The sequence below is a fragment of the Lycorma delicatula genome, chromosome 8 (genome assembly GCF_047948215.1).
Source record: "Lycorma delicatula isolate Av1 chromosome 8, ASM4794821v1, whole genome shotgun sequence".
Classification (NCBI taxonomy): Eukaryota; Metazoa; Arthropoda; class Insecta; order Hemiptera; family Fulgoridae; genus Lycorma; species Lycorma delicatula.
Window position 1 is genome coordinate 48,286,337 of NC_134462.1, and position 12,350 is coordinate 48,298,686.

Genomic DNA, 12,350 nt, shown 5'->3' on the forward strand with positions numbered 1-12,350 from the left:
CAGACGTGAAAAACTAAAACGAACAACAAAAGCAGTACAGAAGTGTGCCACGAAATGAATGAATGAATTTTTGACTTTTTTTCAACTTATCTTATACAATTGTGTTCAGAATTAAATTCGTACTTTTTTTAAAAGTTTTACATGTTTATTCCCTGTTTAAAAAAGTTATTGTATATCAAACATAAAAAATCTGATAGACACCACATGACTTCCTTGTACGCCTATTAAATTATATGTACATATTTTTTTAACATGAAAAGTACATAAAATTTTATTTCATTAATAACTTCTGATATTTTTGTTATTGAATTATTATTTATCGTAAAAAAAAATTTATAATTGTAGGTTAATAATTATTAATAAATCAATTTGTTTAAATTAAATAAAGAAAAGTTAAAAAAAAAGGAAATGAAGTCAGATTCGAACCAATGTGCCTTCCCCTTGTAAGATCCAAATATTTCATTAATTAAAATTTTATTTGGTTATAACTCTGGAACAATGAAAATAAGTACCACTTATGATATATTGTTGTAAAAACTCTCAATGAGAGCTTTTATTTACTGCAGTTAAGAAAAGTCGAAAATCCAATTTTTTTTATTTTGGGTTTTTTTGGAGACCTTTGGTTCTGTCGATTGCAATCAAAAGGGAAGGTACACAACTAGATGCAACAACAGTCCTAAATCCAAAATTTCAACATCTATGGTTAATCGTTTTTGAGTTATGCGAGATACAGATATTACACTGAAACTAGTCAAAATGGATTCATGGATGGTCAGAATGGTTATTTCTGTTGAAATCTGAAAATCTAAATTTTAAATCTAAATCAGAATACTTTCTTTACTTCATACAAGGAAGTAAAAAACAGGATTTTATACCTCAATTTATTGGTTTTCACCCTAGATTTCTTAAATACGGTTCTGGGACCATATATTGGTATACAAGTATATGGTTCCGAGACGTAAAAATTTCAATACGACCTCATATCACCAGGATGGCTGAAATCTTTCACTAGCTGTAACTGGCAAATGAAGTATTTTAGGACATATGTTTATACGAGATCTGTTAATAAAATAATCAGACTGGTTCAGAAAAACTTTTTATTTACAACCCAATTATACATGGACTCTATCACCTTCGAAATAGTTTCCTTGGGAAGCCATGCAATGCTTCAGTTTTCCCACTCTTCATAGTAGTGTTGGAACTCAGAAACTGGAATATCCTTCAGATGGTCAGTTAATTTTTTTTTATGTTTTCTACTGTTCAAAAATGTTGTCCTTTGAGATTTTTTTTAAAGTCAGGAACAGGAAAAAGTTGCAGGGACTCGAGTCAGGTGAATAAGGTGATTGAGGAACTACAGGAATGTTTTTCTTTGCCAAAAACTCAAATCGAGAGTGCAAAGTGACAGGGTGCATTGTCATGATGCAGCATCCAGTTGTTTTTGATGGCTGGTCTCACGTGGGCAACTCTTTTTCGCAGTCTTTCAAGATCTCAATAAACGTATTGATTTACAGTCTCTCCTGTAGGCAAAAACTCTTTACATATAATGCCATTACTATCAAAGAAACAAATTAGCATGGTTTTGATTTGCTCATTTTTGCATTTTTAGGACATGGTGAGTTTAAAGTGTGCCACTCCTTGCTCTGGCATTTTGTTTCTGGGTCATACTCAAATATCCAAGATTCATCACCAGTAACGACATTTCTTTAGAAAATCAGAATGTTTCAATTCGCCCTAGAAGATCACTTCCACTCTGTTGTTTTCCTGTTCAACAGTGAGGTTTTTTGGGGTCAATTTTGAACAAACTTTTTCATGTCCAATTTGTTTGTCAGAATTTGATGGACTGTGGTACGGTTCAAATTAAACTGTTCTGCAGTCATTCTGACATTGCGCACAACAAAAACTCATTTCACAAAACGTTTGTTTAAATCTCATGTGGCAACAATAGACTAAAAATATTAATACCTAATATAAATCAGCTGTTCATATAAACATATGTTTACTAGTAACTTTATAGTGTTGCCACTTTGGCTGCCAAAAAAAAACTATTAACATTACAGTATTTGCAGACCTCATATAAATTTTTTCATTATTTTCACAAATATATTAGGTTATAAAAGTACTGTAGAAGTTTGTGATACACCTGTGTTTATACACACACACACACACACACACACACACACACACACAGTATAAAATATAGTTTTCTTTTTAAGCAGAGGTAGTTGGCAAATGTTGACACTGTGTTGCTATGGAAGGATTGTGTTCATTATATATTTATTTGCTGAATTTTGTTTGACTGATGTAGAATATTGCGCAGTTTAGTTTTATACTCCAGGAGCGTTGGGTTTGGTGAATATGTTCTTTGTAATAATTTGTTCACTGTCCTTAAGGTTACATTGTATCCAGATTTTTAAGTAGTGGGATCTTTTCTTTGAATCTTAAATTGTGTATGTTGGTATGATGTACTTTTGTTTCTATTTATTTATTTAGCGTGGAATGTGCTGTTATATAAAACAGTAGAGCTACAACATATTTTATATTATTCTTTTATATGAGGTTTGTACGTTTAAATGTAGGTAGTTATGTGAGGTTTAGTGGTTTGAGATATAAATCAAGAGTGTGTATGTATCAATCTCAGTTTTCTCAAATGTGTTTTTGTTGGTTGCTTTTTATAATAGTGAGGTCAAGAAAAGTTGTATATTATATTTGACTAAAAATTAAGTTGTTCACATTGCCTTAGTACAAGATAGTATCATCTATGACAGTGTAATATTTTGTAAGCATTTTTTGGTGTTAGCATGTGTCATGCATTTAAGAACAATTTCTGTTATGATGCTGAAGATGAAGAAGGCCCATACATTTGTAATAAATTTTGAGTGTCAAGCAATTTTGTTCTTAATAATCATTTTAAATGCATTCTAACTTTTAGATCAGAATTGGTTTTTTCATTTAATAAATTTTTGTAGCGTGTTAAAATGAAATTTTTATATATGTGTAGAATACTGAATTTAAAGTTAATGATGGGATTTGTAATTTATATTTATGAGAAGCCTGGTAAATGTTGAATTTTTGTTCTACTGGAACTTTTAAATATTAATAGTATTTTTGCTTAAAGTTGATTGGCAGCCTCAGCTTTATACACTGTCAATGGCTGGTGTGTACATAGTTGTTAGGTTTCCATCTTGATTACAAACTGTTATAAGAATGCTGATGGGATGTGTAAAGAACTAACTATGGTGATAAATTTGGTTAGGAGACTAAGGCAACTAAATCTGGTTAGGAGACTAAGAGCTGAATGAAGTTAATTTAGTTATGGTATGCCAGTCCAGCTCTATAGCCATGATATATAGTCTTTTGATGTGAGGGCATGCACAGTATATCCGATCAAGTCCCCATACCCTTCTCTGTAATTAACATGTTGCTACTGTTTTGAAAGTAATGTGGTATTTGGTTTCTAAGAAATAATTTCCTTACCACAGTTGGTACCTATATTCTCAAGAGCATATAGAACACTCCCTCACTCTCCATGTTTGATGTGGACAGATTAAATTGCAGTGGTTGATGGTATTTGGGTGTACAAATAATGATGCCAGGGTCCACAAACAATGAATACTTTAACTGCAGCTGGTATGCTGTTTTTGAATTTTCCTCTTAATTTGAGATTACTAAAATTAAATTTCTATTGTTTAAGCAACAATATTAAGTTAATACAAATAAAAATGTATGTGAAAAAAATGCAATATGAAATAAAAGCATTCATTTATTGCACTAGTTATATTTTTTTGTAATTAAACAAATTTTAAATAAGTCAAGCTAATGCCAATGCTGGGCAGTGTTTTATATTGTAACATGTAAGAAGTTATTTTATTACTCTTAATAAATTGTTAAAATATAAGTTTATTTAATAAATGGTGGTTCAAATGTAAACAGATTATAGCAGTCAAACTATTTCTGCTAGCAGAAAATTTTGAATTCAGCCGATTAATCAGTTTAAGAATTTAATCTGTTTATGAATTAGTTAAATAAAAGTAAATCTGAATAATTAAGAACACAACATAACTGAATTTTGAAGAACATACACAAATTTTAAGTTGCGTAGTTCTTAATGCAAAAGTGCCTTACTAATTGTGATTGATGATCAACCATGAAAACATTGTATAAAAATATCTGTGATTTAAGGAATAAAAATTACAGCTAATGGAAGCTTTAAGAAAGTGATCAGGAAAAACTACATGAATTTTGTGTTTAGATCACTGAAAAATGGTTTTCAGTGATGAAAAGTTCCTTTATACATTTTTATTTTGTGAAGACAACAAACCTCCTTAACTCTGAGTCCAGACTTTTACTATATGTTATTTCTATAGAAATACATGAATGCTCTGTATATACAAAAGAAAAATTCAGATTAATAGGTCTATTTAACTTTTGATATAAAATATGGTCTCTTTTTAATAAAGCTAGTCCAAACTGATATCAGTTAAAGCTTGAAACTAGTCGCTGAAAGCATCACCACAAAAAGTAAGGCAACACAGTAACCTTTTTTCAACATTAAAAAGTTTTTTTTATAAAAAAAAAGCTTTTTATCTTTCATATAAGGCCTCAATCTGCCCTCTAAGTTTTTATATAGAAAATAATTTTTAGTATAAAAGAAAAAAAATCACACATACTTTAACAGTAATGTACTATATATTTATTCCACTTTGTAATAAATTGGTATAAAAGTATTAACAATAACAACAAATGAAATAAAACTTAGTTGCAAACACATTCTTTATTTCTTTATATATATCTTTTACTATATTACTTAACAGTTACATTTGCCATTATAGTATGATCTGTTTTGAACACAAGTTTTCCAATACTAACAGCTTTATAAATCATATCATTATGTGCTTGAGGAGCCTCCTCAAACAAGTACTCATGCCCTACAACTGGACATATCGAGCCTTCTTTAATACCTTCTAAAATAAAGTCAGTGCATTTATACATTTCATCCTGCAAACAAAAAAACGACAACAATTTTTATAAAATAGAATAAAATTAACAATGATAACATTATTACTACAATATTTCTATCGGTCTTTATAACACAAAGTCAATAATAAACACAATTGCTGTGTTCAAAGAGAATTTATTTTTTTATTATTTATTTATCTCTTTTTTTAATATTATGATGGAGTCTTCACAGCAAGTCATTCATGGTGAAATGTTAAATTACTTCATTAAGGCACTAGCACTTAAAAAATAACAGTAAAAAAAAAGTTAGATGGTATAAAATAATTATTTTTATATCACCAGTTGCTTCATGATAGTTAAGTAAATTTTGGATTGAATTTTATTGTTTTCATAATTTTATTATAAAATCTTTTAAATGTTTTTTTTCTTTCTGTAACCATTCCCTAGACATTTTATGTCTCAATGTTTCCTTTTCTTTAATAATTTTGTAAATTATATTAATATAAATGATGTTATACCCAGTACGTGAAAATTCTGATAACCACATATTTGGTACAGAACTTTACTTACTTTTACTGTGATCACTCATATTTAATATTGTATTATGTTGATTTAACAAAAAAAAAGAAGAAATAATAAAAAAAACATTAATTTGTATGTAACTCTATTTTCCAAACACTCTCTAGTACAGTGTAAAGGAATGTATATTAATTTTGCCAGAAATCAATTTTCAGTTTTTTTAGAATCTGGGGATATTTAAATGTCAAGAAATTATAGGAGAAATTTCACAGTAAGAATTGCAGGGGGTAAATTCTGTTTATTTGTACATATATGTATGGGTGTGTTTTGTTGTCCATTTGGTTTTTAATAACTGGACTGACTAGACAAAAAATCCTCAAATTTAGCAAAGTGATTTCAATATATGATACTAAAGCTTACACAGGGGTCTGAGAGGAGTGATAAGAAAGAGACCACGGTTCATATCTTTGGCTGAGTCTATATTTAATGAGAATATACCTCGTAAGACTTTTGTGTTCTTTTAAAAAATGAAGATTTTCTTTGCTAATATTTTTCCTAACAAGACTCCCACTTTAATAGAAGTTTAGCTAAAACTGTCAACTTCCCGATTTCATTCAAACTTGGTATATGTACCTTAGCCAAAATTGAAAATATTAAGAAAATTACCAAGGAAAATTAATTGACTTTCATTATTTATTATTATATTTCTGATTGCATGTTACATTATTATTATAGATAAACAAACTTCAATTTCAGTTAATTATTTTGAAGAAAAAACTTGTGATGCTAAAATAATTTTATTTATGTAGTACATTTTTTTATTGTAAATCACAGAGAAAATAGCAATTTAACAGCCACCTTTATTCAGCAATTACCTCATTGAAACTTGAGTACTTTTGATGAAGTATATTTGTTTTACCAAAGAACAATTTAAATTTTCTCTTCATTAAACAGCAATTTCATAATGTCTAATAATTCCAAATAAACATAGTTTATCTTGAAACCATAGATAAATAAGTTCAAGATCTACAAAGTTAAAAGTAAAATTACATCTCTAGAAGTATGTTACAAAAAGACATTAGTCATCATAAATTGGCAAGTATAGTATTTTTATTATTTTACCTGATGTTGAAAAAGTTGAAGTTATTTATCAACCATACATAGAAAACAAAACATTTCAGAATGTTTTTGTAAACCTTGCATAAAAGTTTAAAAAATAATTAAAAACATAGAGATTGTCTTATATGCTGGGTTTTAAAATTAACTATGTTTTAATTTTTTTTAAGGTAATGTATTAAAAACATAGAAAATATAATTATAAAATTACAAATAAACCTTATATATATCTTTATTATATATATATATATATACATATATTTCTTCTGTCTGTGTGTATGTGAATGAACTCCTTCAAAACTGGATTGATTTTGATGAAATTTTGTGTGTGTGATTAAGTTGATTCGAGAATGGTTTAGATTCACAATTTGATCCGATAGAAAATGTTTTTTTAATTAATTTATTTATTTATTGTTGTTGATCTTGGGATGGTTAAGGTTCGCAATTGGATCCAGTAGGCAGTGCTGCGATCGCATTTATTGAGATTATATTAATTATTTATTGAAATAACATTTTTTAGTGTAATTAAAAAATATACATTGCGCAAATTTGTAAGGTGCTATATTGAAGTGAGTTTTTTACATGATTTAAATGATGTATACACGTGCATTCAATAGCAATCAACTTAACCTACAAATTTAAATTATCAGTTCTCATTTGATTCTATGTAACTTATGAAGTACTGAACGGCTCTTTGAAAATAAAAATGTAAGTTTGTAAAATAAATTATAACATTTATAAAATTAAAATATAAGTTAATAAATTATAGTTTAAAGTATATTTAAAAAATTGAAGTTATAATTTTTGTAGCTGATTTATTTTATAAAAAATTTTCAAAAATTGTTTTTAATTTACAATTATCTAAAATTTGGTAAAATAGATGGTAAAATAAAGAATGAGAAAATTTTCTACTAAAATTTTAACTATGTTGCTTTTTTTTACAATACTTTAATTTTGTTATTAATTGATTAATTAAGCTATCAGATGGTTATGAAACTTCAAAATTATGAAATAAAAATTGTAGGAGGTATTTTTTTAGAATGATCTTAAGTGAAAATTAGCAGTAATGTGGATGAAAATTTATTAATTACACTAATTATTAATTTTACAATGTATACGGTGTGCACAAATAGTCCATAACCGTCGGTTAAATAGAACGGCAGAAGATCAATTGACCAACAATGTAAATTTAAGAGACCATGTTGCAAACATACGTGCAAATGAAAGTCAAGAGCATTACAATGAATGTCTTTGAGCTAATGCATTGAGAAAAAGAGAGGCATGTCAACGAGTCACTGATGCACACGGTCAACAGCACGTGCAAGAACATTGCACATTGACACGTGCATCACTTCACCGCCTTGCATTCGAATATGAGCCGGAAACAGACTATTCATTACATGCAGTAATTGGATTGCGCATTCAGCACTCAAGTTGCCATTGATCATTCACACAAATCCAGACGCATTGTGTAACATAAAGAAGCATTCAGGCACGGCTGAAGTTTTGAGAAATGCAAAATCATCTGGGCTGAATACACTATGGCTCACAAGCATTCACTTGAAGCTCTCGATAGAACGCTGAAAGATCTCATAGGTCGAGTTGTGATAACTGTACGCATGGTGGCGTCAGTTATTTAAAATTTTTTTTTTTTTTATATATATTTTCATCAAAACGATCCATACAATTTATAGTTTTATTTGAAAAATTTTTTAATTTTTGGATTTACAATGTTTGAACAGGACAACGTCTGTCAGGTCCGCTAGTATATATAAATATTTATAAAATTATAAATAAACCTTATAAATGTAAATATATATATACACACACACCCAGAGTGTGAGAGAGAGGAAGAGGGATTGAGAGAGAGGGGGGTTGGTGTGGGGAGAGGGGAGAGAGAGAGAGAGAATTATAAAATTGTATTTGGCTGTTTTTTTATTTGGATTCTATGGATCAAAATTGACAAAAATGTTTTATAAAAAGTGGTAATTTTGTTTTTCATTTTCCATCTGCCTGATATTTTGTTTTCTTTAAAAAAAAATTTATATATCCCCAGACTGGATTTAGAAAAATCAAATATAAACCAGACTTTTGCCTTCACAGCTCACACACCAATGAGAGTGGGCTGGTGCAATATTGAGAAGAAGAGAGAAGAGATGATGGAGTTTTTTTTTTGGGGAAATGGACCCTCCAGCTACCTTGATGTTCACCTCTCTTTGATCAGCAGCATCACATCAGAACAAGAGAGTGTCCGACAGTACACTTAAAAGGCAGTACTGTCAAAAATGAAATTTTTTTTTTTAAATTTTGAATAAATTCTGCGTTTTCTTTAACAGGCTAAGAACTTTCTGAACGACCCTTGTAATAAAATAAATAAAGGTTTAGAGATGTCTAATATTATTGAAAATTAAACCAACATTTGAAAAATAGTACAGAGACAAAAGCCATTGAATAATCCAAATTCTACCCTGTACTATATTTTATATAAATGATTCAACAAAAACATATTGAAAGTAATTAAGCCAATGATAACTGAAAAGGTGAAGTAGTTTTAAACTGATTTGGTTATTCTAGAAAAAAGAAACAGACATTTTTCTAATGGATGGTTAAGCAATTTTTTGAATTAAAACTATATATATATATATATATATATATATATATATATATAATTAAAATTATATATATAAAAATAATTTTATATCACAAAACTTTTACCCTATAAATTCTGAAAAGTTTAACTTATAATTTCCAGTCTTAAGTCTTGACTGTTGAAATATTAGACTTCAATACAATGAACTTTGTTAGTAAGTATAAAAAATGTGAATAAATTATATTTTTCAATACAATGAAAAACTTACCTGAGTCATCAAACCCAAATTTACACCAAATACTTGGCCTTCAGTAACCATTAAACTTCTAGGTGTTATCATAGCTGTTCCTCTACAACCAACTACCTGAAATAAAAAAATGCATATCACTATACAATATTTATTTAAGTGTGAAACAAAACATTTCATAGATATTAATATATAAAACAATTATTTAAAAAATACCTTAACTTTAAATATTGGGCAATTCAAAAAATAATTCACAACTTTAAAAACATTAAAATACAACATAAAAATTTATTGAGATAACTTACAGATTCAGATGAGATCTCAGTTCATAGAAAAGCACATGAAGATTGTTACCCAACATTCACATTGGTTTGCTATGACTTCCGTTTGCAATGCGACATTTACATCCCACCTGATGTCGATTTCATTCCAGACTGAAGCTAGCAAGTCAGGCATTACATTAATTCGATGTCTTAGCTCAACAAGATCAGCAGGCAAAAATGGTACATAATAAACCCGATTGTGACGTATATGAAACGTCACAAGAAAAAAAATCTGGCAGGGTCAAGTAAGAGGGGCAAGTTGGCAATGTAATTGGACCTTTAAGACCGATCCACCAACCTGGGAATCGAGTAACAAGAAAAACATCCATCTTGGTCATCACAGTGATGACCAAGATGGATGTTTTTGTCAGTCTAACTGACAAATTAGAGAATTTCGAAGCACATCTAGATAAACGATACCTTTTACAATTGTCTCCTGGAAGAAGAATAGGTTGTAGTCTTTGTTTGCTTAGAATACAAAAACATGTCGCAACAAGGGTTTGGTGCCAAGAGCAAATTACATGCCTACTAGGAGGCTCCCTACTGCGCTATCTATGAAAATTACACTGAATTACAATTGCTGACTGCAAATCATGAAACCAAAATGCATAGCGAGCAAGTTCCGAAAAGTAAATGTATTCATTTTTAACAACACTGGTGCCCAAATTTGTCACTAATGAACTATGTGGGTCAAAACTTGACATGTTTTGCTATGAAATGAGATCTCAAAAGAATTTGAAAGTTATCTAAATATATTTTTATATGCTTTTAAATTTGTGAAGTTCTTTTTGAATCACCCGGAATAATGCACATTTAAAAAATTTTTCAAATTTGTTCATCTTAACATTGTCACTTCATTGGTACTAAATTTTTAAATGATGGATGGGATTATGGAAAAGGGAATATGCTGAAACAAAGAGGTTAGCAAAGGCTAGAACAAGTGGAGAGCAGCAGCCATGACAAGACCTGCCCTAATGTCAGAACACTACAAATGAATGAACAAGTCTACTAAAAATTATATCCATTCAGTTGAGTCTATGTTTCTTAATGCGTCACCAAAAAATTAAGCTGAAGCTACATCTTATTTCTCCAAAATAAAACTTCACATAGCTACTGCAGTATGGTTTGTAAACATTTTGAGAACTACGTTTGTTTAGTGAATGTTCTGTGTGAAATGGTTTCTTTTATTTTATCCATTTTAAAAACTACTTTATATTTGATTTTGTTTGTTTCAGAAGAACAAATATTTGTAGAATATCTGTTTATATACTATCACAGAAAGTGTGATTATATTCTTAAAAGAAATTCTTCCAGTTTATTTCTTTACTATAAGGTGAAAAACCAAATATGTGATTATATCTATTTGCTGGTAATAAATATTTTATAATAGTGTTCTTATATGTAATATTCATGTTATAATGCCATGTAGAATAATCTGCAAGTTACAGTTATAAAAAAGTTGAATGAGCTCAGTGAATGATTTCATGAGTTTGGGAAGGAAGAAATAATAAGTATGAAAATAGTTATTTTTTGCAAAGATGTTTTCAACTAATTAATTTATTATTTTTTGTAATTATATGAAGAAGATATTGCGTTAACATAATACAGTTTTTATTATCTCCCACTCGTGTGAAATCTATAATTTTATATAGTTGATTGTAGTAAATTTTCTGTTTTCAAATAAAATTATAAATCATAATAATGCAAATTGAAGATCTTATCTATTATGAGTTAAGAAAGTAAAACTCACAAAATAAACACATTTTTGGTAATGGACCTGAAATAGTTACGATCCCTTAACAAAACTTTATTTTTTAAAATCAAATGGATTCCCAATAATATCACTTAATTCTATTTCTATTTAACGATCTAAACAAACCATAACAAAAAAAGGTACTCTCACTGCACACAGTTGCCTACAGAGCTCAACTTCTAACACAACATATCAATTAACTTCCAGAATGTCAATGTCATTTTATGAATCAATATGTATTATAATTAGATGTAATAAATTACAGTAATATCTCACCAGAACATAACAGATGATTTTGTTCAATACATCAAAAGATTGTACTATTAAATCTCCATGGCGTAGTGGTTGCAACTTGGCCTTTCATCAGGAGGTCTCAAGTTTGAATCCCAATCATACGCTACAAAATTCCATTTCCATATTCCAAGCACAAGCATCAAGCTTATGTAGTGATATCAAGTAAAAAAAAAATCTTTGATGATAATAACACAATGATATCATTAAGATATCTTATTCATTACACTATAAAAACTATGACATAATTTAGATCAAAAAATAAATGCATAAAAAATTTATTAAATAACAAAAAACCTAATAAACAATTTTTAGAAATCTGATTGCCAAGAATTAAATAAAATTTATTAAATATAAATTGCATAAATAATGAACAAAATAACTTTGTTAATTCATCCTTTGCTTAAAATAGGTAAAGAAAGACAGGAATGCTGTTGATCTTGGCTTCAGAAAGGACATCAAGTTATAGAAATCCACAAAACTTTGCTGCTTAGCTAAGTCCAAAATGTACAGGCACAATAGACAAAAATATAAGATTACTTTACTTGAAGTTTA

At 28.7% G+C, this 12,350-nt stretch overlaps 1 protein-coding gene across 3 annotated transcripts in view; it reads right to left on the reverse strand.

Moving 5' to 3' along the window:
- Positions 1-4,746: 4,746 nt before the first annotated feature.
- The window catches only part of LOC142329060 (quinone oxidoreductase-like), a 45,404-nt gene continuing 37,800 nt past the window's right edge, over positions 4,747-12,350 (reverse strand). For 2 of the 3 annotated variants that reach the window (XM_075373345.1, XM_075373344.1), the window contains exons 8-9: positions 9,450-9,545; positions 4,747-4,995 (exon numbers count right to left, since the gene is read on the reverse strand). In XM_075373345.1, the coding sequence (XP_075229460.1) occupies positions 4,801-4,995; positions 9,450-9,545 (291 nt within the window). In that variant the 3' untranslated portion in view covers positions 4,747-4,800. The remainder of the gene's footprint in view (positions 4,996-9,449; positions 9,546-12,350) is intronic. The other variant, XR_012757417.1, reaches the window with a different exon arrangement.